General features: G+C 35.3%; 5 protein-coding genes across 6 annotated transcripts; 2 read left to right on the forward strand and 3 right to left on the reverse strand.

The window, feature by feature from the left end:
* The first annotated feature begins 443 nt into the window (after positions 1-443).
* On the forward strand, positions 444-1,760 carry LOC106345227 (cyclin-dependent kinase inhibitor 6-like). Its single transcript, XM_048778939.1, has 3 exons — positions 444-1,082; positions 1,168-1,346; positions 1,539-1,760. The coding sequence occupies exons 1-3, from the start codon at positions 801-803 to the stop codon at positions 1,606-1,608; spliced, it is 531 nt and encodes a 176-aa protein (XP_048634896.1). The 5' UTR covers positions 444-800; the 3' UTR covers positions 1,609-1,760.
* Positions 1,761-6,966: 5,206 nt separating this feature from the next.
* LOC125608524 (polyadenylate-binding protein RBP47B-like) lies at positions 6,967-9,867 on the forward strand. Its single transcript, XM_048778940.1, has 6 exons — positions 6,967-7,697; positions 8,132-8,615; positions 8,693-8,775; positions 8,849-8,979; positions 9,078-9,171; positions 9,568-9,867. The coding sequence occupies exons 1-6, from the start codon at positions 7,314-7,316 to the stop codon at positions 9,664-9,666; spliced, it is 1,275 nt and encodes a 424-aa protein (XP_048634897.1). The 5' UTR covers positions 6,967-7,313; the 3' UTR covers positions 9,667-9,867.
* A 356-nt stretch (positions 9,868-10,223) lies between these two features.
* On the reverse strand, positions 10,224-13,768 carry LOC106451906 (CDPK-related kinase 2). The gene is made up of 10 exons (XM_013893888.3): positions 13,041-13,768; positions 12,296-12,426; positions 12,086-12,127; positions 11,898-12,006; positions 11,438-11,813; positions 11,253-11,365; positions 11,068-11,175; positions 10,939-11,001; positions 10,693-10,860; positions 10,224-10,625 (listed from the first exon to the last, which is right to left on the reverse strand). The coding sequence occupies exons 1-10, from the start codon at positions 13,575-13,577 to the stop codon at positions 10,482-10,484; spliced, it is 1,791 nt and encodes a 596-aa protein (XP_013749342.1). The 5' UTR covers positions 13,578-13,768; the 3' UTR covers positions 10,224-10,481.
* Positions 13,769-15,336: 1,568 nt separating this feature from the next.
* On the reverse strand, positions 15,337-18,262 carry LOC106345229 (la-related protein 6C). Of its 2 annotated transcripts, XM_013784460.3 has the most exons (10): positions 17,704-18,259; positions 17,194-17,275; positions 17,004-17,098; positions 16,849-16,920; positions 16,688-16,767; positions 16,528-16,606; positions 16,395-16,442; positions 16,248-16,316; positions 16,034-16,156; positions 15,337-15,951 (listed from the first exon to the last, which is right to left on the reverse strand). In XM_013784460.3, the coding sequence occupies exons 1-10, from the start codon at positions 18,124-18,126 to the stop codon at positions 15,691-15,693; spliced, it is 1,332 nt and encodes a 443-aa protein (XP_013639914.1). In that variant the 5' UTR covers positions 18,127-18,259; the 3' UTR covers positions 15,337-15,690. The 2 variants fall into 2 exon arrangements, with proteins under 2 accessions (XP_013639914.1, XP_022575308.1); XM_022719587.2 differs by having other exon boundaries at positions 16,688-16,920; positions 17,704-18,262.
* An 8,039-nt stretch (positions 18,263-26,301) lies between these two features.
* LOC125608676 (mediator of RNA polymerase II transcription subunit 12) lies at positions 26,302-27,400 on the reverse strand. Its single transcript, XM_048779118.1, has 2 exons — positions 27,241-27,400; positions 26,302-27,098 (listed from the first exon to the last, which is right to left on the reverse strand). Exons 1-2 carry the CDS (start codon positions 27,398-27,400, stop codon positions 26,302-26,304), a joined length of 957 nt encoding a protein of 318 aa, XP_048635075.1.
* Between the last annotated feature and the right edge of the window lie 600 nt (positions 27,401-28,000).

Here is a 28,000-nt window from a genome sequence, read left to right on the forward strand (position 1 = left end):
CCTAATAGAATTATGAGTTTATAAGTTCTACATGAGAAAATGTCAATATATGACATAGCTTATAAGAATTTAAAGATTGAGAACTTGAGTTTTGAAATATTTTCTCAATAAATGGGTTATACTTATTTGATCTTTGAATTTTATATCTGCAACTGTGTTTTAAAATCGACCTAAACCCACGGTTCGACTAGTAAATCCGGTGATCTAATATGTAATTCAATTTGAATTTCTATTAAAGAGAACTTTATTTTGAAAATTTGGTAAAATACATTAAAAACGGTAAAATCCGAAAGAAAATACTGGTAAAACCTTGAATCCGTTGAAGCACTGGCTTGGTTGAGAAAGACTCTATGTGCATGTGATATTTGACCTTTAAAAAAATCGTTCGAGACTAAATATTTTTTTCTTCTAAAAAAATGATTATTGTTACGTTTCCACAACGTCATAACTAAAGAACATGATTGCGTTTTAATTGTTTTTGAAAGGAAGCCAAAAACGGCAAAATATAAAAGAAAGCGCGTTTCGAAACCGAAACCCAACAGCGTTTAAAGCGAAACTCCGTAACGGCGCCGTTACAAGTCTCCGTCACACTCGAAACGGGGACTACAACCATAAACTCCGTCCCCTCGCGAAGGAATAAAAAATCTCATCCGTTGAAATAATCAACGGCTCATGAACCCTTCAACTCTCCTCTCTCTTTCTCTCTCTCTCTCCCACCAAAATCTCCTCTGCTTTTTTCTAATAAGAAGCGAACCAAAAATAGAAAGAAGCAGAGAAGTCCGCACACAGAGAGAGAGAAGATGAGCGAGAGAAATCTCAACAGCAAGCGAGAATCGCGAGAGCTTGAAGCTTCAAGCACAAGCGTCTCCCCGCTCCAGAAGAAGAAGAAGCTCGATGATTCTTCAGCCGACTCTAATGCCGTCGTCCTCGCGATTCCCTCTCCTTCCGTAGCTTCATCTCAAGGTAGATGCTCTGTCACCTCTGACGACGATGATAAAAGCTCTATCGTCAGCTCCGGCTGTTTCAGCAGTGAATCGAACGAAACCGTGAGGAACAATCCAACCTCTGGTGCAGATCTGGAGGTGAAGCTTCTTGAATCCGTAGCTCTTCTCGTCTTTGTTAAATCTCCATTTATCTTCTTTCCGTTTGTTCGTTATGTTTGTTCAGGATACAGCGAGCGAGGCTTTGGGAGAAACAACAGAGACGGAAATGGAATCATCATCGCCGGCGTTGAAGAGGGATAATAAACCACCGGAGGTGAGCAAGATTCCGACGGCGGAGGAGATCGAAGCATTCTTATCGGAGCTAGAAGGCGGCGAGGATAAACAGAAGCGATTCATAGAAAAGTGAGTCCGCGTCTTCCTTTTCTCTTATTCTCTCACGTGTGCGCCGCTTTGGGGTTTGGGGGATTGTTTTCTTCGAGTCCGTACAAAAACGTTGGGAAGAAGAATGTCTGCGCAGGATAAGAGATGATGATCCTACGCACGCGTAGTTTAGCAAATGAGGATCCTAACGAACACTTTTTGACACGCACGCAGGTACAACTTCGATATCGTCAATGACAAACCGCTTCAAGGTCGTTACATGTGGGATCGACTCAAGCCATGAAAGCATGTGGAGGAAGAAAAATAAAATTAGGTTGTTTTCTACTTATATTCCACTTGTACAGCTCTTTTTTGGTAAATCAGTTTTTAGCCGTTCGTATAAACAAAGGAAAAATACAACCTTTATATCGGAAGTTTCGGATCTTGATCAAGTAACTACGATGGTTTTTTCAGAAGATAGAAATTTCTCTGGCGTTTGCTTTTTTTTATTTATTATTGTGGGTTTCTCATGTTTCATTTGTTTTTTTAGTAAATCAAGTGAGTATGGTACATGGTTTTAGGCAATTAATGACATACAGACTCAGGTTTTTAAATTTGCATGAATAAGGAAAGTTGGTTCTTGTTTCGTTTAGGACATTGGATGCTTATTACAAATGTTTTATTTCAACATTTGTTCTCGTGTCTTTCTTGTTGTTACATTTTCCCAAGAAACCATTATTTAAATGTTTCATAGTTTTAAGGTTTTATATACTACTATTATAAAAGAAAAATGGGGAAAAAGAGGAAATGTGCACATGAAATGACGATACAGACATACAGTTGGTCTGTACTTGTCTACAAAACTTTCGATATATTTCTCGTTAATATTCATTTTTATTATTGCGGAATATTCGTCTGGTTTTTGTTTATGGATCCGTTCCTCCTCGCCTCTAAACAGTGGGTCCACCACTAAACATTTTGGCTTTCATTAGATAAGACCAAAATTAGCTTAACTGATGTTGTGTATGTAATTTTCCAAATGAAGTTTAACCGTAATCAATTAGTGATTTCCAAATAATAAGATTATGACAATTGAAAACTATATTTGTAATTATTGCGTATGTTTTGTCGTTTAGTTTGTTGGTTCTGTAAAATAAGAAAATAATTGTGCAAATTGAAGGACGAGGGGGAAGCAAATCGTAGGGAGCAAGAAAAGGTAAATCTCATCATTGCATGAATCGGTTGGGATGCTTTTTTACCATTTCTTTCTTTACTTACAGTCTTGGCTACACGTGCCTCTGTCCCAGCATTTAACAATCGCGTTTTATTAATTTAATTACAGTTTGGTATCAAATCAGATAATATCTTAGCAGAATCGGTCCATTTGGACGACGTTAAGCTGCCTGGATTTTACAAAATGTGATCATGCAAATGCAACTGTCCTTTTCTACGTCCACCCTGTCTCCTTTGTTACGTCCCGGATCGTCATCATCATCATCATATACACTCACCACCAGTTTCTTATTTTCAAATAAATAAATGAAATACCACACCTGTATGCTTACTTGTAAACATGTGAAGCCATATCTAGTTATACATATGTAGACTTTTGCAGTTAAAAATTAACTGCAGATATTGGGACTTACACAAAATATGAATATAAAACCATACATTTGTGTTTGTGTACGTGGTTAGAATATTTGTATGTGTTCTTGTGTGTGTAAAACAATAAATTGTGTTTGTATATACAGTTAGAGCATCTTTAACGGTGGTTTCTAACCAAGGTCCTACTCTTTAAAAATAAATGAGTTAATCAAAAAAGTAGAAAAGAGACTAATGAAAAGTTCTTGTTTTACAGGGTTTTAGATACTTACTATTCATTTGATATCCAAGAGTCAGTTAACTAAAATTCTAACTGATTAAAGAAAACTAAAATACAAACATATAAATAAAATAATACTCTCTCCGTTTTATAATATTTGATGTTTGTCTTAGTGCACAAAGATTAAAAAAGTTAGATTTAAATAAAAAATAGTTTTTAAAAAATAGTTTTTAAAAAATAGTTATTAAATCATTTAACCAATTATAAAAAATACGGTAAAATCTAATTGGCTGAACATTTTCCAATAAAATTAAAGTTAACCTTAAAACTTCATGTAAATTGAAACAAAATACTTTTTCTAAAACATTATCTATATTGAAACAGAGGGAGTAGTAATTTTATTTTTTTAGATATTGTTCAGCGTTAAAGGTGCTCCTAGAACTTTTGTATGTGTAGATAAAACAAATAGGTATGGACGTGTAATGCAGAGAAGAATGGTAAGAGGAATGAGTTTGGGAATGTGAAAATAGATGGCGTTTCTTCAACATTTGTTTCTATTGCTGATTTGATACCTAAAGTTCACACCTTTACAGACACTTTATAGAAGCTTATAACGAAGCCTTATATTTTTACACCATCACATGATCATGAGATCTTAAAACAGCCAAAATGTCACACATATTTATTGGCCGTCATATTTGCTTCAGAATTACTATTTAATTTTTGTTAGGATTGGATTGTATTCTGTATATATAGGGCGCCATATATGCGATGTATCCTTCTTATTGGTTGTATGTATTTTTTATAAATGAGATTGATAACTTACTGTAATTAAAGCTGATAGGATGTTTGCAGTTATAATTGTATAATTTACGTATTGCTACTGTATGTTTTTCTCGAACTTAGACTACACTTCTATCAGATCATGGAATGTCTAGACTTCCAATAAGTTTACTTAACTATTTTAAAGTCGTATACCGCCATTGGCAAAAGGACCAGCTACCATGCAGTTACAAGATCATTTGAGAAATCTTTAGATATATATAATGGGTAATTATCTCAAATAACATTTTTCAAGTTTTTATCATAAGAATAATCATTGAAAAAAGAAAAAGACCAAAATAACTCATTTTTTATTTTGAAAATTTAATATTTATTTTTTATTTTCTAAAATTTGAAACTCTATTTCCAAAATCCCACCTTAACTTTAAACTCTAAGTGTAGATTAGTTAGTTCTAGGATAAAAAATGTATTTTTACCTTCTAATAAAATTTATTTTGATCATTTTCTTTATTGAAGGCTTTTACTTTTTGTGAAGATAAATTAAAAATATTAGAGAATTTCTCATATATAATCGCATACTGACTTTAGCAGAACCATGCAGTAATAAAATCATTCGAGTCGTTGAAATCAAAAAAATATCACAGAATGTAGTAGACCGATATTTTATAAACATTGGGCCTTGTTTTATTTCTTTTATTAGGCCCAATACTTAATCGGCGACTTTAGGATTCCCTAACTAAAAAAAAACAAGTTTTTGAGATTGATGCTCCTTACGAAATAAACAAAAGTTTATTCGTGTAAAATTATTTTGCAGAAACTACCCAATCCTCGTGAGTATGATTAAACAAAGGGAAATTAGGCTCTATAGCCACACAAAAACGCCTAATTCACTATCTACACAATTGCCCTAACAGATCTATACACGTCGTTACTTTTCTATATTAATACTGTTTTGCCCCTTATGTCAACCGGTGAAACCTGCAAAACAAAAAATAATTTTTAGTGTTAATTATTAAGCGTAAAACAGTAAATTGTGGCTTACCTTTCTCCACATCCTCTTGCACCGAGTGGAGTAACCCCGTCGCCTCCGTCTGTATCTCTTCCATTTTTGACATCTCCTTCACTGTTATAAACATCCGTCTCAACTCCGCTTCTGAAATCGGCTCCCAATCGGCGGCGTTAAGTCCGCAGCGGCGCCTTCCAACAACCCGTTAAGTCCGCAGCGGTTGCAAAAGATTTGATCACCTCCATCTATACGAACGACACCATCATCGTGTCACCACCGTATGTTCTTCTCTTCTATTTACTGTATCAACAACAAAATTTGTCTCCTTGATGCGGTTATATGTATTATCTCCACTAATATCGTAAGATACACTTATATTTTGTCGTCGTGGATGATTTAAATTGATCGGAGAAGATAAACAGTTTTTGTTTATTTTGTTCTATTCTATTCGCATATGGAATATAAATGTATTATGTTTGTTCTATTCCTGTTATGAAATACAATATATTATGCTACTTTTCTATTTTATTATGTTCCATTCCATTTGATGATTACTAAAGAATGTTTTATTTTGTTTAGAAATATAGTTTTTGAACAAGTAAATATTGTACTATGATCTAGATTGTGTAGTTTAATATTACATAATATAATTTAATTTACATAATATATGTTATTTTTTATACTTTGATATTTGAGTTTAGGGTTTATATTTAGGTTTAGTGTTTATATTTGGGTTTAGGGTTTAGTGAATATAGTTTACGGTTTAGTATTTAGAAGGTGAGGGGATATGGTTGGGGTCAGCATTAACTTCTTCGATGAAATCATAGACATTTCATTATTTCACCATTATATACCATGCTATTTATTTTGTTCCATTCTATTTGGGTTTAGAGTTTATTTTTGGGTTTAGGGTTTAGTGAATCATATTTAGGGTTTAGTATTTAGAAGGTGAGGGGTTTTGGTTGGGGTAAGCATTAACTTTAATTTCTTCCATGAAATCATAGATATTTCATAATTTCACCAATATATAACATACTATTATTTTGTTCCATTCTATTTGGGTTTATAGTTTATATTTGGGTTTAGGATCTAGTGAATAGGGTGTAGGGTTTAGTGAATATGGTTTAGGGTTTAGTATTTAGAAGATGAAAGGGTATGGTTGGGGTCAACATCAACTTTTTTCATGAAATCATAGACATTTCTTACATGCAATCGTATACATTTCATAATTTCACTAATATGTACTATGTTATTTATTTTGTTCCATTCTATTTGGGTTTAATATTTATATTTGGGTTTAGAGTTTATATTTGGGTTATGGTTTAGTGATTAGAATTTAGGATTTAGTATTTAAAAGGGTTTATATTTTTCGTGTAGGGTTTCGTGATAATTGGATAGGGTTTAGTTTCTGGAATATTGGGTTCACCATGGGGAAAACATTACTTGTTTCTATTCTGTTTGGATATGGAATAGAACACTTCTGAACTTTCATACCATGTGTTTTAATTTTGGTGATATATTGGTGTATTACATAATATAATTTAATATAACATAATTTAGTTTAATGTTACGTATCATTATGTATTTTTTAGATTTTGATATATGAGTTTAGGGTTTATATTTGGGTTAGGGTTTAGTGATTAGATTTTAGAGTTTAGTTTTTATCTGATATGGAATAAAACTTAGATGATATGGAATATAAATCTTGATGCTTATGTATGTGATCAATAAAGTTATACGTGGATGGCTTTTTCTTCTTTAAAAAAACCACAAATACATACTTTCAGTATTATAAGAGGTGTTACTATGGTTCACAAAATGACCACGTCGTTTTCTTTATGTGAATGAACCGGATACTTGTTACCAACAAGGGTATAACCGGCTGGAATGATGGTAAAAAAGCAATCACTACATTCTGTCAAAATCATGTCTTTTTTTTTTTTTTTTTTTTTTTTTTTTTTGAACACATCAAAATCATGTCTATTCTTTTGATTTTCCTATGAAATATGGCTATTAAGCCAATAAACCCTTAAACAAATCAGTTAATTTTACTACAAAACAATAAATGCAACTGGCAAAAACGCGGTGGAATCAGAGCCGTCCATCTCCAATAAAAAAAACACAAACACGGCTTTGGGTAAAAAAATGGGCCCCACGTTTCGGCCACTTCCCAAAGACCCATAGATTCAGCCTTAAACCCACAAACTCATCTCTCTCATTCTCTCTCTCCCCGCCTCCCTTCACGACCAAATCTCTCTCTCTCTCTCACTTTCCGCCACTACCACAACTCTCTAGAGCCACTTCGGTCTCGGAGAGGGAAACAGAGAGAAAGATTAACATAAGCTTCTGAAAAAATCTAGCTCGGAGATATCAGATCGGATCCGGACTTTGTTTAAAGATGCAGACAACCAACGGCTCAGATTCAACGTCAGCCACGCCTCCGGTTCCCCAAACGACTCTTCCGCCGCCTCAGCAGTGGCAGCAGCATCAACAGTGGATGATGCAGTATCCAGGCGCGGCGGCGATGATGATGATGCAACATCAGCAGCAGCATATGATGATGTATCCTCACCAATACGTTCCTTACAATCACGGTGGTCATTATCACCACCACCCTCCTCACCTCCAATACGCACCGTATCATCAGCAACACCACAACCACCAAAAGCCACCACATGAGCGTGGTGGATCTGGAGAAGACGTCAAGACTCTATGGGTTGGTGACCTTCTTCATTGGATGGACGAGACTTATCTCCACACCTGCTTTTCTCACACCGGCGAGGTAATAAATGAATGGTTGTTACGTGTGAAAAGTGATTTAGTTTCCAGATCTTGGTCTTGTTCTTGATGTTTTCTTGTGTGTTTGGTTTTGATTCATTGTCTCTATCGAAGGACTTTTTTTTTTTTTGGCAAGTTTTTTTTTTTTTTGAAACTGCTTTTATTGGATAAGATCCAATGATTATTTATTGAATTTTTCATAGAAGAAACAAATATGGTAATGGAAAAATATTATTTGACTTGAAAATGACATGACACCTTCAGACTTCGTTAGGCAAAAAGTATTGTACTACGTTGCCATGTTGAGATGAACTTTTCTTGCTTAGGAGAAAATAATAAAACATGTAAAAAGATTATTAATTTGATAATATTTTTTCAGTTAATCATACTTACATATTTGTTCTAATGCAGTTCTGTTTTGTTTTTACTGGTGTTTAGGTTTCTTCTGTGAAAGTTATTCGTAACAAGCAGACTCTTCAGTCAGAAGGATACGGTTTTGTTGAGTTTCTTACACGTGCTGCAGCTGAAGAGGTACTCCAGAGCTTTAGTGGTTCTATAATGCCAAACTCTGAGCAAGCCTTCCGTCTAAACTGGGCGTCTTTTAGCACCGGTGAGAAGAGAGCAGTAGAGAATGGTCCTGAGCTGTCCATATTCGTTGGAGATTTGTCTCCGGACGTGACTGATAGTATGTTGCAAGAGCTGTTTGCTGAGAGATATCCCTCTGTTAAAAGCGCCAAGGTTGTGATTGACTCCAATACTGGCCGATCTAAAGGTTACGGTTTTGTTAGGTTCGGTGATGAAAGTGAGAGATCAAGGGCTTTGACTGAGATGAATGGAGCTTTGTGTTCCAACAGGCAGATGAGAGTTGGTGTTGCGACTCCTAAAAGAGCTGTTGCTAATCAGCAACAACATTCTTCACAAGGTGACTACACATATCTTATAAAGATAATAATGCTTCTTGTTAACATTCAACAAAGTTTTATGTTTTGGTTGGAGTAGCTGTGATAGTGGCTGGAGGACATGGAGCAAATGGTTTCACCGCTCATGGGTCACAGTCTGATGGTGATTCAAACAACTCAACAGTGAGTTATCAGAGCTTTTCCCTCGGCTAGCATCATTCAAGCTCTGTTTCATTTTCTCTTTTATCTACTGCAGATATTCGTTGGCGGACTTGACCCTGATCTTACAGAAGAAGACCTCAGACAACCTTTTACACAATTTGGCGAGGTTGTTTCAGTGAAGATCCCACTAGGCAAAGGATGTGGATTTGTCCAACTTTCTAACAGGTGCGGTCTTTTACCTAGAAGTGTGGGCTTGTCAGTCATAAGACTGAGCCAACCCAATGTTTAATCTCAAAGCTACTTGCTGCCTTTGGTTGTGACAGGAAGAGTGCTGATGATGCAATCCAGAGTTTGAACGGGACAGTCATCGGCAAGAACACTGTCAGGCTCTCTTGGGGAAGAACCCCGAACAAGCAGGTAAATGTTTTTTTTTCTATCTGTAGACTAACATCAATTATTTTGGGAGGGTCAAACTTTGTCAAGAGGGGTTTCTCTAATCCTAGTTGTGTCATTATATAATAAAACTTAAAGTTAGTGGTAGATAATAGGCAAATAGCTGGTGGTGGAATCTATCTTGCTCTTCCCTTCGTTTTCTCTTTTGATTCTACAAGTTGTAATATCTAACACCCAACTTGTCACTTCCCTTAACATGGTCAAACTCTTGATTTTCTTGTTCCCCATATTCGTACGACTTAAAAATGATTTTTAAAAAAACTTGTTCCCATTCCTGTCAAGTTCTTGTTTCATGTCGCACATGTTCGATAAATATCGACTCTATCTATCTCTCTTAATGTGTTGTCTACTTTGTGGCAGTGGAGAGGAGACAATGGAGGATACTCGCGAGGACAAGGTTACAACAACGGAGGCTACGCTAACCACCACGACTCCAACAACTACCCCGCCGAGACTTGAAGAGAATAAGAGACTCGAAGTGTTCATGGATCATAGTGGTTTAAGCCTTCTGTGATTCATAACACATAAATCAAATGCTAAAAACTTGTAGTCGAAAAAGAGAATTTTGTTAGATTTGATTTGGTTTTGATAGACTGAAACATGTTGGTTACTGGTGTCTTGTCTGAAGACTAACATAATGGTTTGTTCTCGTTAAGATAATTTCGCCGTGCAAGTTAAAACCTTTAAATTCTCCCAACAGCTCCACTATAAATACAGCTCATAGCTTAACCCTCGACAAAGGGACCACCTGTGGGGTCACGTGACCCCTTTAAATTTCGGGAGAGTGAGAGGCAGTTCTATTAGTATGGGCAGAGTTTGAGAAAAGCGTTGGCTGATGATTTGCATCAGAGGCTCTCTTCAAGGTGGAAAAAAAGACATGAACATGACAGTTCTTGGTCAAGAGCTGAAACTTCTTGTCATTGTTATCATCATGCAAGAAGAATGTGTTCTCAAGTGTCATTTGTAGATTCAATCCTCTTGAGAGAAAGATTTAACTTTTTAGCTTCAACTTGAAGGATTCAGAATCTCTCTTCCATTAATCTTTTAAAAACATCACTATGGATTGTTGTCTGATTACAACTTTCAAGGCGTGTCTGAATTTAACAGTAGTCTTCTTTTGTTGAAACTTTTGCATTTCTTTATAACACTATGAACTTGGTAATGAAGGAGTCTCTTAATACAAATTCCAGTTTACAATTCCATAACAAGATCAGTAAAGTTCTTTGACATCTCCATTCCCTATGTATGCTTTTGGATCTGTCATAACGCCCCCATCACCGTGTTTTAGCTAAAGGCTGTCGAGTAGAGACACCGTGCAACAGTTTGACAAAACCCAAGAAGCTTAGCTTCCCATCAGTGTGTCTAATCCAGTCATGTAGGATGGTATGGACTGGAATCGATGATCCAACACCGAGTTCCTACAAAAACACGTATGTTCCATTTAGCACTTGGCAAGTGAATATAAAGGGACAATGAGAAACTTACGGAAGCGAGTTCTTCGATGACGATAACTCGGTTTCCATTCATCTCAAAGAGCTCATAAGCATGGCGAACGCTCTGCTCCCAACAATCAAGCGACTCATGCTGATGAACACTAATGGAAGCTGCACAAAACTCTTCAAAATCCATCCCTTTGTATTCAAGTCCATTTAACTGTGTCATTCACACCAAACCTTTTGTTAACCAAACAGATTTAAGCAAGAAGAGCTGTAAGAAAAAGCAGGACAATACCAATGCAAGAAAGTCTGGTATCCTTGATTCTTTCATTGCTTCTGTCGCATTTGAAGCAAGTGCCTGTCCAACAGAAAATGAATCAAACTTTGAGCTGTAGGTTAAGAGAGCAAGAGAGAAGGTACATACCGATCTGATGTTATCCAGAGTGATGAGGCCGTTTTTGTTAGGTGCTAAAAGCGCAAACTGTGCTTTCAGATAAAGAAGTTCATCTGTAATCAATGTCTTAGACAGAGCCTGGAGAGAGTATATGCGTTAGGACCAACACCAAAACTAGATAACACAAATGTAAAGATTGCAAGAAAAAAATGTACCGTCAAAGCAGCTTTGCGCAAAGAAGAAGATTTCAAATATGCTTTCATCTGCCTGAAGATCAGAATATCAAATGGGATATTCATCTTCTTACACCCCGCGATCCATGGATGCACTGTGAAAATGCACTCATCAGAATATATATAAAAAAGAAGATAAACCAAAGAAAGATTGTGGAGTTACTGACTCAAAGCTTGAGAGGCTGTCATTCTCTTTCTAGGATCTTTGTACAATAGCCGTTTAACAAAATCTTTAGCTTCAAAGGACAGTGAAGGCCAAGGAGGTTCACTAAAACTCGGATCAGTTTTAAGAACTGCTCTGAAGATCCCTGATTCAGTTCTTGCCCAAAAGGGACGGCTTCCACATAGGAGAATGTATGCTATGACTCCTATACTCCAAACATCCGCTTCCGTGGTGTAAGATCTGTGTAGAACTTCAGGGGCTACGTAATATGCACTGCCCACTATATCGTTTAGTCTCTCGTCTGGTCTGACAAAGTCTGATAAACCGAAATCTATCACTTTCAACTGAGAGTTGTCCTCCTTGGAAGTGTACAAGAAGTTCTGTTACATGAAATGGGAAGTTTGGAATCAAAATCTTTATGTGGGGTTTAAAAGGGAATTTAGAGGATGAGAATAGAGGTTCACCTCTGGTTTTAAATCTCGATGAACAACTCCTTGGAGATGACAGAAAGCTACAACGTTAAGGATCTGTGTAAGCACTGCTTTTGCATCATCTTCAGAGTATTTCCCTCCCCTAAAAGAGAATGTGACATAGTCAGACCAAAACATAACAAGTTTCATGGCAAATGAATCTCTTTCTTTTAATAGCAGACCTTGCTAGTATTCTGTCAAGGAGTTCACCACCTCCACATAACCTGAAAGTTCCAAGAAAGTAACTGTTTAGAAACGGCTGAATCTTTTTTGAGGTAAGGCAAGTCAAGAAAATATGAATCTGAAGATATAGTAGATTATTTTCCTGTATATATAACTAAAATCTAGATGATTCAAACATTGTATGCAGCATGATAGTAATGTGTTCTTACTCCATAACGATGTAGACGTTAGCATTGTCCTCAAACGCATCGTAGAATTGTACTAGATTGTTATGTCCAGATAACGCCCGCAGGATCTTAACTTCTCTTCTTACATCCTCTATAGATATTGCAGTTGTCATCTGCCAAACCAAATACTAATGAGCAACAGTCTATTATGGATTAAGCTAACACTCTAACAAATTCAGAAGTCAGATAAGTTGATTGCATGATACAAAATTGCATTAAGGACAATAGATACTTCTTCATTTCCTTGATGACATAAGCACAAAAATGACTATGCTTCCAATGAATTATTGACCAAGTTATAACGTGTAGAACTTTTGCACCAGGAAAAAAGTCAGCAAAATTTACATCTACTACCATTGAAAATCTTCACCTTTGACAAACATATAAAACTTATCAAAAAACTTTACAACCTAATCCGAATTCAAAAAACATGTTTTTTTTCTTCTATTAATTTCTAAAGCATAACAGTCGCACTCCATTTAATTTTCCAACAAGAAAGACAGTAAGTTCATAGAGAAGAAAAGAACATATCAAGAGAGCCTATGAAGACAATAAGTTCATAGGGTAACAACATCTAACAAACAAGAGACCAACACATCTGTAGAACTATCAAATTTCAGCTAACACCTCACCAAACATCAAACAGCATGCAAACTTAAAGCCAATTGAAGCAATAGGATAAACCTTAGAAGTTAGAACTTAAGTGTTAAGTTGTAAAGTTCTTGACCTTAGATTTAGGGATGACTTTAACAGCAACCTCATGATCCTTGAGCTCTCCTTTCTTGAACTTAGCAGAGCAAGTATACCCAAAATGCCCTCTCCCAATCTCTTCCCCTAACTCCATCCTACTCTGAAACTCCCTTGAGAATCCGAATCTCTTGTCCAGCCCCACCTCCTCTCTCTCCTTCTCCTCCTCCGTCTGCTTCTTCTCCGCCGGCAAAGTAGCTTCCTTTTTCCCCTTCCTCCGCCGCAGAACATCCCGGATGTGTTTCGCTGGCGACGGAGGGTGGAAAGCACGCGCGAGCTGACGGAGCGGAGTGCTGGTGACGCTCTTGCTCTCTCCTCCTCCTCCTCCGTCGCGGCTCTTGTTCCGGCGGTGCCTGGCGGGGCTTGGAGTGTAGAATGGGAGGAAAGGAGAGGACTTCACGGCGGTTGAGGTACGGACCGGTGATTTGCCGGGATGGGCAGGGGTAGAATCGTCATTTTGTGGGAACGCGTCTTTGGGTTTCACGGAGGAGGAGGGTTTGGAGGTACAACCTCCCATCGTCTTCTCCGGTTTACAGCAAAATTAAAAAGAAATTTAATTTTGAAAAATCAAAAAGGCAGAAGAAGAAGAAGAAGAATTGGGACAGTGAGCTTTATGAGAATCACAGCAAAGACATTGAATTGAAGGTCTGGTCTTTTAGAGAGAGGAAGTGAGCTGTAGAGGAGAGAGAGGCCACATGGCATAATCTGCGGGTGTGTTGATCTGATGAAGGTAGTAGATGTGGATTGGTGGAGATTTAGTTGCTTTTTGCCACGTGTTTTTGTTTTTGAAAATTTTATTAAAATTGTTTTGTTTTCTTGTTTTACTTTCGGTTTAATTTATCACTAAATATTTGTCTTTTTTCTTGTCTTTTATTTTGTGGGGGCCTTATAGTTTTTTGTCTTTTGTATTTTGATACTTTATTTAGAGGAATATCAAACCATTAAAAAGTTTCACATAAATTGGTGAATTGTGTAGATCTTAGTGTTTATGGAAAACAATCTTACAGAAATGATAAGAAATAAAAACCGTTTCTCAATCTAGTAATAAATACTAATCATACTGTTTCCAGAAAATAAAATAAAAAACTGTTTAAAAATATTTATAAGTTTTCAACATATTGTTTATCAATTTAAAATCACTAAATTTATGGAATTATTATTGATACAATTTATTTAAATTAGTTAATCATACAAAATGATGCACGTATTCAAATTTTATTTATTTTCTTAATATATGGGGAAAGTGAGATTCAGAAAAGAATGTAGTGATGAAAGATTGAAAAAAAAATCATTACTAGGAAAATAGAGGGAGTACACATCTAGATGATCCAAAGAGATTATGTAAATATAATTTATATATATATATAGCTTTTTTCAACTTTGTTAAATATTTGACAATATATATAGTTGTTTTTTTTTTGACGAAAACAATATATATAGTTGTTGGATCGTATCTTTTAAGAAATAGACCCAAAAACGGAATTCGAAACTCGCAAACAACAATAACAATCCCAAGCTAAGTTACCAAGCTACATGCGTTTAATTCGCTTATGGGTTAAGGGCTATCACATAAGTAGTTTTAAAAAAAATATATATAATGGAAACAAAAAGTGGTCCACTGTAACAATTTCAGAACGATAGCTAGCATGTGGTTGGCGGTATATAACAAGTTTGTAATTTTGTAGATAATTTACTAAAGATTATCTATCAAGCATGAATCATAGTCCCTAGTCCCTGCATGGATTTACATTTATAGTTATCTTTTTTTCTAATCTATCTTCTCTAGTTAGTAAATACCATATAGTCAGCGAAGAAGCTTGATTTGAAAATCTATCTCTAGCTAACTGTAATCAAATAACTTCGCTCTCAAAATCAAGATAACTTAACAAATATATGTATCACTAATTGATTGTATGTACTATGTACATATCTGCTCTTTTTCTTGGAAGAAGTTGATATATGTAATGTAACCCAACAACTTCATTGTATCTGGACAGGATGTATTTCAATTTTCAAATGCTTATTAGATCGATCAGCATCTTCAAGAAGAATTAACTGGTCCACATCTCTAGTTTATTCTCACTAACTCTTGATTTGATTACCGAATATTACAAGATCTTAGAAGTTGCGTATTTTTATGTTCATCTTCCCATTTTAGTACATCTGTATAGACTAAGACGCTGGTTATTGGTGTTTCGTGTTTGATTTAGTTCATATTTCTTGATCATTCGTCTTTTCATTTAATGGCAATAGTGATTCGTTTTCTACAACCAATATTCGAGTCACATATAGTCAAAATAAATAGGTGAGAATGATTACACAACAGGGTTGCAGTCCTTGTGCTATAAACCCTTCATTATTCAGTTAATCTCACAAAGAAATAAATAAATCAAAACATACAAAAGAAATTGCCCAAGTTAGAGAATAAAAGAAATGCAAAAAGAAAGAAAAAAACACTCAAAAAACTTCACCATGCCTTCTCAGTTCAAACACTATATAGTTACCTCATCATCCCAAACTCATGTCCTTGCTTCTGTGAACTCATATCTCAAGAAACCAACCCACATGTATTATTTGGTTAAAGACTGTTAGATAATAATAAATAGTAGTAGTCCTTCACTTAGAGATTGTTAGATAAGACTGAGATTGACGGGTTTGCCACGTCCCATGGTGAACCCTCTTGTACCATCAGGCATCCTTGGTCCCTTTGTTGCTGTTTTTGGAGACGAAGATCCGTGTAAACCTAGGCTCGGTGACATTGGGCCGAGGCTGAGTCCCATCCCGATCCCGAAGCTACGTTCTCCTCCTCCTACCACATAGCTTCTTGGAGACCGTCCTCTTCCTTTTCCTCTCCCTTTTCCCCACAGTCCTCCAAGAGTGTTCTCATCACCCTAACGTGCACACCAAGAAATGTTTTTGTTTTCCTTTTTAAATATGGAAAGGTTTAATTTGAAGGGATTAAGCAACACTAACCTCGTTATCAAGCTGATGCTCGGTTAAATGGAGACGTGGAGAGTCTTCTCCAGATTCATAAGGACTTTCATCATCTATGAGGATGCCATCAAAGTTTCTTCTGTGCTTGAGCACTGATTTGGGCTGTAAAAATACAAATTAATCTCAGAGGGTTTTTGTAGTTTCGAGAAATATATGTTGGTTGTTAAACATCGTAAGTGTGTAATGGATTTACCGAGCATCTAAGAAGCAGCCTCACACGAAGTCCTTTCCTCCAGTTTCTTTCATCGTTCAGCTTCTCCACCTGGTATGGACACATCTTAGAAACTAATGAGTTTTGGATCAAAGATGAACGTGTGAAAGAAAGAAAAGATGAACTCACAGCTTTATCCGCGACAACAGTGTGGTCATACTCGATCAGTGCGTGAATCTTTGGATTAAAAACAATCTTTTAAGTCCATGAAAAGCTCAAGAAACAGAAGAAATTATTAGAAGCAAGTCTTGGTACTACTTACTTTGTTGCTCATCAAGAAATCTCCTTTTGGACGAGAGGAGTTTGATTCTGGAGGATGACAGATTCTAATCGCTTTAACGCTGAAACAAATTCATACTTGTTGTTTGGTTAGAAAAAAAGGCATGTTTAAGTGAAAGTATATGGAGTAGAATGTTTCTTACTTTCCAACAACTCCAAAGATCTTCTCAAGGTTCTGGTAGGAGTGATCATCTGGTAGATTCTCTGCAACAACGGTCCGGCCCTGAAGAGCAATAAACAGAAACAAGAAGTAGTTAATATGTATATATATAATATAATGAAGGGTTTCGTGGTGATTAGTTACCTGCAAATCCTCTCTGTCTCTATCAGTAAATGGAACTTTACGCTTAACTTTCTTGTTGTCTTCACTCACAACCTTCATTTTGTTGTTAAAAAATCTCTCAGTATATATACTCAAGATGTTATGATTAGCATGTTGGTATCTAGAAAGAAGCTTACAAGCTTAGAGGAGGAGCGTAGAGCCAATGAAACTAAGTGGTGGTTACTCGTTAAAGCCTTGATCTTCTTGGTCGAAGCAATGTAAGATATTGGCACTGGTTTTAAATAGAGAGACATATGAATGTAAAAACAAAACTACGTTTTGAATATATATTTAATTACAAGTTGTTTCAGAAAACTGAAGGCTTACCATAACCTTCAGGGTCTTTGTTCATGTGCTTTGAGATGGACTCATTAGCTAAGAGACTCATATCCGTGAACTGGTACTCAACCTATACTTTGAAACCATAGTTAGTTTCTTGTGAGTCAAGAAATTGAATTGAAAGGCTAAACCAGCGTCGGTTTAATCTTATTTGATACATCATTATCTGCAGCTACTCCAATTAATCAACACAATATTTATAAAAAAATTCTGTAAATATGATCTCATGACATAATTATATTGATAATTTATATTGACATTTAATCCGAACATTGAATAGATTTGACATCAAAACATCAAGTTTCACTGCATATATTTGAAAAATTTATGATCAATTTAAACACTTACACATATAAAAATTGAAAATGACACTTTTAACACATAATTTGCCATCTAAATTTCATTTTTTAAATAACAAAAATAAAAAAAACATTTGCAATTAAACAAAACGATAATTAAGTAAAAAACAATAACGCGGGAAACAAAAGAAGTGTTAACCTGTTTGACGATCTTAAGGCGGAGATCATCAGAGAGCAACGAAGAAGAAGGAGAAGAGTTCTGATTCACCGGAAACTGAACCGCCGGACTCGGAACGTAATACGCAGCCGCCGGATCGTGAACGTGTGGATGCTGAGCAGGATCTCCTCCTCCGACGAAGAACCAATCCGACGCCTGAGTACCGACCGCCGTCCCTCCTCCGTCGCTGTAGTGAAAGCAAGGATAAAAGTAACCGGAGATCGGAGAAACCTGCGGTGTTGCCACGGCGGCACGCGATTGCGGTACGAACTCCGGTGCCTCGGCGTTGAATTTGAACGATGACGCCTGAGCGCCGGAAGATCCGCCGCCGCCGCCTCCTCCTCCGTCTGATACTTTCTTATCCGCCGTGACGGATTCAACATCTTCTCGGTGCATCTGCGCCATTTTCCACTCACTATGCAAAACTCTCTTTAACAAAATTAATATTTTTTTGGTGTTTATATTTTTTCAATCTAACAAAATTAATATATTTTTTTGTTGTTTGTGGATTTGATTTCTTCTTCTCTAGTTTTTTCTTACTACTTCCCCTCTAATAGTTATAAAACAACGATTTTTTTTGAAGCCCTTGGCTTTTCGCGCAAATTATGGATTTGTAACGAGAAAAACTAGCTTCTAGCTTTGACTTTGTACTTTTACTAATTTTTAATAACTTTTAATTTTCTCTTCCTAAAAGAGATTAAAAACATAAAATCATCTATCATCTATATATATTAAAAGAAAAGCATTACAATATTTGAGGTAGACATGTGTCATCACCATAATGATTCTTAAAACTTTAGAGAAATAAGTTGATCTCTATCTAAATATATAATATTTTTTTATTAAACTAACCATAAATTAATTATTAATGTTCTCAATTTTTTTCTTAAATAAAAATTATGAAATTACCTAATGTGACTAAAATATATATGACAATTAATCATATTGAATAATAAAGATTTGTTACAAATTAGTGTATTTTCTATCATTTTTTTTTAACTTAAGTTATATTTTGAACTTTTTAAAATATCTCACATTAAAATTTTTATGATCCATGATTTAATTTTTTATTTATGAAAAGATACAAATTATTACAAAATCATGTAAGTAGAAAATCTTATATATATTAATATCTTTTAATTAAACTACTATAGAAAAATTCTCTTAGATAGCCTTTTTTAGTTTATTTTCGCAAAAATAGACTTCAAATAAGAAAATGATCAAAATAGGTTTTATTAAAGAGTAAATATGCATTTACACCCAAAGGTTAACTAATCTAGACTTAGGGTTTAGACTTAAGAGGTGGAGTTTTGAGGATAGGATTTCAAATTAAAATAAAATTAAAATTTTCAAAACAAAAATGTGTTATTTTGGTCATATTATTTTTTTAGTACTATTTTTGTAATAAAAACTTAAAAAGGACTATTTGAGAGAATTTCCCTAAACTATATACCATATAAAATGCATAAAGATTTTAATTTTAAAATTTATTTTGAACAATTTTTTTGATAAAATCTTTGAACACATACTGACAACTCAATATTTAAAATTTGCATTGAATGTTTATAAAAATTGTAAATTACTAAAACTTTCAAAAACATTGCACAATAAAAATTTGTTATTAGCGATTTAAACTTTTTGTTATAAAAAGATACAAATAAGTAGAACGCATCATTTAAAAATATATTAATATTTAAAATATACTACTTATCTATGTATATATTATGTAAATTTAATTATATAAAATAGAAAACAAAAAATGTGATCGTTTGGATTAATAAAATTTATTTATGTATTCACACTAGTTTATTATATATGTAATAATTACTGACTTTTTCAATATTCAATATATATATACATTATTTTATAATATATAAAAGAACATATAATACATAAAATAATATATATATATACGATGTTCATTCCGCGCAAGATGCAAATCTTAATCTAGTTTATATTATTACATGTCACTTAATTGATAGATATGCAATCCATAAAAAAATGAAAGAAAAACTGCTCAATCATAGACCAGTCAAAATTTGAAAAAAATCATATTTCTAGTGTAAACATCTTTTTAAAGACTATAAACAGATTAATTACATTGTCAAATGATATTGCTCTCTACCGAACTTTAGTTTCTAGTGATTTTAAATACACATTCTCAATACCATTAACCACCAACCAGTTGGTACTTAATTAGTTAAAACTTCTTTTAGTTTCCTAGTGTTAATTAAATTACTAACCTCTCAAGTTTATCAGCAAAAAGTAAATGAAAAGTCCTACTATATGTTTCTGATGACTGAAGATGGTGAGTTTCGAATGACAATGTGAATATCAAAACATCGAAAAACTTAAAGAGTAAATGAATTTTTTTTTTTAACCAATTCTAATAGCTCTCTCTCTCCTTTAATGAGTCTCACAGACAAGTATCATCCAATAGGATATTCATAAGGAAATCTTCAAAAGGCACTTAATAGAAAATTAAAAATTTTAAAAAGCCAAACTATACTTGTCCCTCATTCTTGTTGCCCGAATACTTGTTGCCCTAACTGTTGCAGTAATTCTCGATGTTGTTGCAGTTGACTTGGTTCATTTATTGTTGGGCTCAGTTTCATAATTTGTGGTTGCAGTAGCTGTTGCATTTGCGCTTGCCTTATTTGCTGTTGTTGTTGTATCATTTGTTGTTGTTGTTGTATCATTTGCTGTTGCAGTTGACTTGGTTTCATAACTTGTGGTTGCAGTAACCCTTGCTGCTGTTGCTCTTGTTGTCGCCTTGCTTGATGTGTTGTCCATCCAGATAACATACCATATGCTGGAAAGTCACTTATTGTCCACATAAGTACTGCCCGCATCTGAAAGTTTTCTTTGCACGAAACATCGTATGTCTCAAAACCGTGCGCCCATAGTTGTTGCAACTCATATATCAGTGGTTGAAGAAACACATCTAGTGATCTTTTAGGATGATCTGGACCGGGGACGAGAATTGAGAGAAACAAAAACTCTCGTCGCATGCACAAGCTCGGCGGTAAGTTGTACGGGGTCACGATAACTGGCCATAGAGAATACTGTCTTCCATGCTTTCCAAACGGGCTGAAACCATCAGTAGATAATCCAAGATAAACATTTCTTCTCTCTTCCGCAAATTCTGGATATGTTGACTGGAAATGTTTCCAAGCCTTCGCATCTGAAGGATGTCTAATCTCACCATTTGTGGAATGCTCTGCATGCCATCTCATTGCTTTTGCTGTGCGCTCACACTGATACAACCTCTTCAATCTTTCCGTCAAAGGCAAATACCACATTCTTTTGAACGGGATCGGAACTCTTCCTCTCGTCTCCTGATAACGAGGTTTCCCACAAAATTTGCATACATTTCGTGTCTCATCCGCTCTCCAGTAGATCATGCAGTTGTCAATACATACATCTATCACTTCGTACGGTAGTTGAAGACCGGCTACAAGTTTCTGAACCTCGTAGTATGAACCCGGTGCAAGGTTATCCTCAGGTAGAATACCTTTGACAAAATCAGTAATCGCATCCATACATTCTTCAGCCAAATTATAGTCTGTCTTAATACCCATTAATCTAGTTGCAGATGATAAGACTGAATGACCATCTCTACAATTTTGATATAAAGGTTGTTTTCCTGCATCTAACATATCAAAAAATCTCCTAGATTCGGGATTTGGTTCTTCCCCTCTATAATGATCATGTACCATCTGCTCAGTACCTACACCATAATCTATATCCGTTCTAGGTTCTTCTAACCTAATATCAGGCTGAAGTTCACTAACAGGCTGAGGTTCGCTAGTACTACCATATTCATAACCAGTTTCCCCATGAAGGTACCAAACTTTATAATTACGTGAAAACCCTTTCATATACAAATGAGTCCAAACATCAAATTCTTTTATAACCTTATTATTATTGCAAGTAGAGCAGGGACATCTTAACATACCACTTTTTGCATCCGGTTGCTGTTGAACAAGCCTCATGAATTCTCCAATCCCTTGAACGTATTCTTCCGTAAGCAAATTAGTGTTGGGATCCAAATGAGGTTTATCCATCCATGAACGATAATAAGCTCCTGAAGACATGATTTTCACGGAATTGTTATGACTAAAGAGAAAGAAGAGAGAATGAGGTGTGAATGAGTTGAATGAGGAGGGGTTGCATTTATAGGAAATTGCTTACGGACATCCGACGACTTTCCGACGGAATACCGACAGATATAAAGCATTCCGTCGGAATTTCGTCAGTATTTTCCAATCTCGAACGGCTATAAAACGGTCATATATATTTGTCGGCAACGGTCACTTGGTTCGTCGGAAATTCGTCGGAAAATTCCGACGGAATACCGACGACCGTAACGGTTATATCTTTTCATCGGAATATCGTCGGAAATTTGACGGAATATTCCGACGACTTTTCGACGACTACAACGGTTATATTGTTTATCGGAATGTCGTCGAAAAGTGGTCGGAATATTCCGACGACCCTTGTTTTCTCGGAAATTCGTCGGAATTAGCCGACGGAATTCCGACGACTTCAGATTTTTTGTTTTCGTCGGAAATCGGTCAGAATTCCGTCCAAAATGTCCGACGCCTTTGACGTCCGTCGGAATCTTCGTCGGAATTCGGCGTGTTTTCTTGTAGTGGCTGTAACATTTGATACCTTTGCTGTTGCATTATTGCTTGCACTGATCCTTGTTGCCCTAATCCGCGATGCCATTTTCCTTGTTGACTTTGCATCGATATTTGTGGTGCTTGTAGCACAGTGTTAGTTGGGTTTAGGCTTGGCTTCTGAGAGACTCTTATCATCTCTTTCGGAAATACGCCCACATTTGTAACTCCTGTTTGATTCGTAACATTCTTTAGTTTTTCTGAAACACTGTCATGTTCCACCTCAAGAGTCTTGATAGCTATCAAGAAAAGAAAAAAAGAAAACGGGTTAGTTATATATAGTTATTTTACTTCTCAAATCAGTAGAATAATTCAAAATATAATTTATATAGAATGATCAATCGATCATGATGATCCTTATATTGTGAATTAAACGAAAAATGAATATTACCATGATCTAAGATTCGTTTGGAGTTAGGAAGTCCGAGATCCTTGATCTTACCCATCTCCTCCTTGAGAGAGACAAGATACATATGGATCTTCACGTATTTTCCATGAAGTGTTAACGTTTGAGATTTTTCAATGTCTTCCATGAACAACTTCAATGGATCACTCGTTGGTGGCGTGGGAGCACTATATATTAGAATGCTCAGAGGTTAGAATAAATGATTTTGTACAAGTTATATGATATTAATTGGGCGAATATATCATGATTTCAAACGCCTGGATGACTAAAATCAGAACGTTCTCGGATGATTTGAGCCGCAAGAGGCCTAGCTAGGTGGTCAATGTTTACATATTTAACAACAAAAATCATAACAAATAGGTAAAAAGAGGGAAAGGAAGAGGGAATACGTGTTTGATGATGGTGATGGTGATGTGCAATTGTTCATCGTTGATACTAAGTCTTCAATCTCCGATTAATAAGAACGTTCTCGGATAATTTTAGCTGCTATGGGCCTAGCTAGGTCGTCTATGTTTACATATTCAAAAGAAAAAACAATTAGGTCTATGATGATGATGGCCCTGTGCAAGTATTCATCGTTAAAGTTATACAAGTTTAGAAAAAAACCTTGTAAGCTTTTCTCTAAGAAACCCTAAATTTGATCCCGTCTTGCTTTTATTCTTTCTTTCAACCCCAGTACTAGTATTTATAGTATAGGAGTATTATTATTATTTTTATTGTTTTTAAATTATTTCCTTTTTTTCGTCTCAACCTTGAATCTTGATGACTTCGCAGCTTTGGGTGGGGAGCTATTTCTTAAAGAATCGAATCATAAATTAGTTAGTTGTTGACAAAAAGAAAATATATATCCAGTGAATTAAAATATATAGTGTACAAAAAAAACTCTTAAGACGACATATAGGTCCTCTATGGCAGAATAATTTTAGAATAATAATATCATTATTTCTTGTTTATAGGCAAAATTCTTTGTAAAGATTTGACTATAAGCTTTGTGAAAGGCTATGACTGTGCATTGATAGGCTGATGAGAGTTCGTTAACCAACCGGTAACCATATTTTATATCAGCTTAAATGGCAAAACCTTGTAAAGCAAGCTTTTCGTATCTTAATATATGATTAACTGTGTACTTCGAAAATGCAGAAACGTCTCTACAACAACGTTTTGTTTGGTATCATTAACGCAAAAAATGATGAGATTCTTGTTTTCGGTACTACAATAATAAAAAGGGAAATGATTTAAACAATTAGTTTGGGGTCTCAGTACATATCCATTCTAGTTTGGGAAAAGTGCCAATTTCGACCCCAACAATTTCAGTCGTGCCAAATATGACCCGAACAATTGATCAGTGCCAAATACGACCTCAACTCAATTATAATTCAAAAAACTAACCGAACTTCTTAAAACGTGCCTAAATCTACATTGACTCTAACATAAATTAGTCAACCGTTAACAAGATAAAACGACGTCGTTTTGATATACGAGGAAAAGTGCCAATTTCGACCCCAACACTCTAAGTCGTGCCAAATAAGACCCGAACAAATGGTCAGTGCCAAAAACGACCTCAACTCAATTATAATTTAAGAAAAATTATCCAATTTTTCTAAAACGTATCTAAATCTACATTAACTCTAACAGAAGTTAATCAACCTTTAACAAAGATAAGACGACGTTGTTTTGATATATGTATTTTTTTGTTAAATATGTTCATTTCGGGACTCAAATCCGTGCTGGAATATCTTTTTAAAAGGGCACACTAACAACTAGACTAAAATAATTTTTTGAAATATTATTACAAATTGAAATTCTCCATTATATAAAATACTATTCTTCTTCATCTTATCCAATTTAAAACTTTGGTGATTGCTTTATATATTTTAGTTATTGTTTAATTTGTCTAATATTTTGTACAACATATCTTAGTGAAAGAAAGGTAAAAGACCTCTTAACATTTTTGAACAAAATATCAAAATATATAATATCAACTTTGGAAACTAAAAAAATTTCCACTTAATTTTAAAAATTAAAAATAATTTATATAAGAAAATTGTATAAATAAATTCAAAGTTTTAAGCATATTTAAGATCGTATAATAATAAATATTTTATTATTTATATTTTAGTAAGATATAATTTTATTAAAGATATGATAAATAAGAAAAACATGTTAATGTATTTATATAAATCAGAAAAAATTGTCACCAAAATTTTAAATTGGATAAGATAAAAAATAATAGTAGTTTATATAATTTCAAATTTGTAATAGTATTTTAAAAAATTACTTTTATCTAGTTGTTAGTGTGCCCATTTAAAAGGGTATCACAACATGGTTTGAGTTCCGGAATGAACATATTTTTTTTTAAAATAGATATATATATATATATATATATATATATATATGTATATATAAAGGACGTCTTCTTATCTTGTTAACAGTTGAATAACTTCTGTTAGAGTCAATGCAGATTTATGCACCTTTTAAGAAGTTCAGGTAGTTTTTCTTAAATTATACTTAAGTTGAGGCCGGTTTTGGCACTGCCCATTTGTTCGGGTCCTATTTGGCACGACTGAGAGTGTTGGGGTCGAAATTTGCACTTTTCCTCGTATATCAAAAATTTTATCTTGTTAACGATTGACTAACTTTTGTTAGAGTCAATGTAGATTTAAGCACGTTTTAAGAAGTTCGGGTAGTTTTTTCGAATTATAATTGAGTTGAGGTCGTATTTGGCACTGATCAATTGTTCGGGTCGTATTTGGCACGACTAAAATAGTTGGAGTCGAAATTGGCACTTTTCCCTTCTAGTTTTGTCTTCTTCTTTTTTAGAATATGAATGTAAAATTTTAATATTTTATTCAATCAAAAACTTTGTCACATCAAGTGCTACTTTTTTTGTATGTAGAAGAAACTACTTTTTCTATAAAATCAAAACATGAAAAGATTAACTTCCTTACATCATGTTATTCTTGTACCGGACCAAGCACTCAGCTCTTTCTCTAGATATACTTTCCCCGTCCCTTTAACTGTCAAAAGCTTCAGTCGAATCAACTTATCTACAAACTTGGATATCTTCTTCTCATCCTTTGGCTGCTCACCATGTCTTCGTGCATTTTGCTCTCTCCATATACTATGAACCAAAGCCTTGAAAGCATAACTTATAAGGAACCCCTCCGTAGTTCTAGTTTCGCCACTATATACCAAAAAGACAACATATTGAGATCACTTCAAAAGGATGCACTTGCAAGCAAATTCAGATAACGCATAAGAGTTGTAATAAGGTTCGAATCAGGCTTTTATGCAAAAAAAAAAAGGTTCGAATCAGGTTAAACCAAACAAAAAAACTTTTTCTCTACTGGAATAGAAAGAGTTTTAATTAAATATCAAAACATGTAAAACATACGAGTAAATGAAAGAGAACAAAATAACTTGTTGCAGTAATCCTCGTTGCCTTAAAAAAAAACCAGTATTTGTTTTCTCCTCATCATGAAAGAAACCAAACTACAAAGGACGTTTCTCCTCATCGTGTTGACCGAATACTTGTTGCCCTACTTGCTGCAGTAATTCTTGATGTTGTGGCACTTGACTTGGTTTCATCATTTGTGATTGCTTTAATACTTGTTGTTGTTGCATATGATTTTGTTTCATCATCTGTTGTTGCAGCTGAAATCCTCGCGGTTGTTGTTGCAAATGGCTTAGGTTAACTTGTGGTTGTTGAAATCCTTGTGGTTGTTGTTGCCCCAACCCTTGTTTCCCCAATTCTTGTTGTCCCAACCCTTGTTGTCCCAACCCTTGTTGCCCCAACGCTTGTTGCCCCAACCCTTGTTTCCCCAACGCTTGTTGCCCCAATCCTTGTTGTCCGAATCCTTGTTGCCCCAGCGCCTGTTGCCCCAGTCCTTGTTGCCCCAATGCTTGTTGCCCCAACGCTTGTTGCCCCAACGCCTGTTGCCCCAACGCCTGTTGCCTCAACGCCTGTTGCCCCATCGCCCAGACTGCCAACGCCTGTTGCTCCAACGCTTGTTGCTCCAACGCCTGTTGCCCCAAAGTTTGTTGCCCCAACGCTTGTTGCCCCAACGCTTGTTGTCCCAACTCTTGTTGTCTCAGTCCTTGTTGTCCTAGTCCTTGTTGTCCCAATCCTTGCTGTCCCAAGCCTTGTTTCCCCAACCCTTGTTGCACAAACCCTTGTTGACTCTGCATCGGTACCTGTGGTGCTTGTGGCACAGTGTTATTTTGGTTGAGGCTTGGGTTCTGAAAGACTCTTATCATCTCTTCCGGCAACACGTCAACATTGGTAATTCCTGTTTGATTCAGTCTATTCTTTATTTTTTCTAAAACTAAATCATGTTCCACCTCAAGAGTCTTGATAGTTATATAAAATGATCGATTGATGATTAGGATCCATACATATTAGTTAGACAAAAAAAAATGAATATATATTACCATGATCCAAGAATTGTTTGGAGGTAGGAAGGTCGAGATCAATGATCTTACTCTTCTCCTCCTTGAGAGAGACAAGATATGCGTGGATCTTGACGTATTTACCAGAAAGTATTTGAGTTTTTTCAATGTGTTCCATGAACAACTTCAATGGATCAATCATCGGGGGCATGGGAGAACTATATATAAGAATGCATTTTGGAGGTTAGATTAAATGATGTTGTACATGTTATTTGATATTACTCAGACGCATAGATCCACTAGATGTGATCGACTTGGTGAAAAATCCAAGTCTACCATCATGAATATAAAAAAAAAAGATTAATACTAACAATTAAGTAAAAAGAGGGAAAGGAAGAGATAATACGTGTTTAAAGACTGGTCTTCTATCACTAACTATGAAGACAGTAGAGGTGGGAGGATATGGTTTCTTTGGAGGGAGATGGTTCGTGTCACTCCAGTTTATAAGTCGGATCAAATAATCACAGTAATGGTGGAGATTAAGGATGAGGAAGCTTTCTACTGTACTTGTGTTTACGCAAATAACCAAGTTGAAGATCGAAGAGGGCTGTGGGAAGATCTGATCCATCATCACAGTTCTCCTAGTTTCAAGAATAAGGCGTGGATGATAATGGGTGATTTCAACGAAATTTTGGAAGGCAATGAAAGCTCGAGGTTCGTTGATACGGGTAGAGTTCCGTCTGGGATGAGGGACTTTCAGAGTGTAGTTCTGCAATGTCACCTTGTTGATATGGCCTATCAA

This window comes from Brassica napus, chromosome A5, assembly GCF_020379485.1.
Source record: "Brassica napus cultivar Da-Ae chromosome A5, Da-Ae, whole genome shotgun sequence".
In the NCBI taxonomy this organism is placed as follows: Eukaryota; Viridiplantae; Streptophyta; class Magnoliopsida; order Brassicales; family Brassicaceae; genus Brassica; species Brassica napus.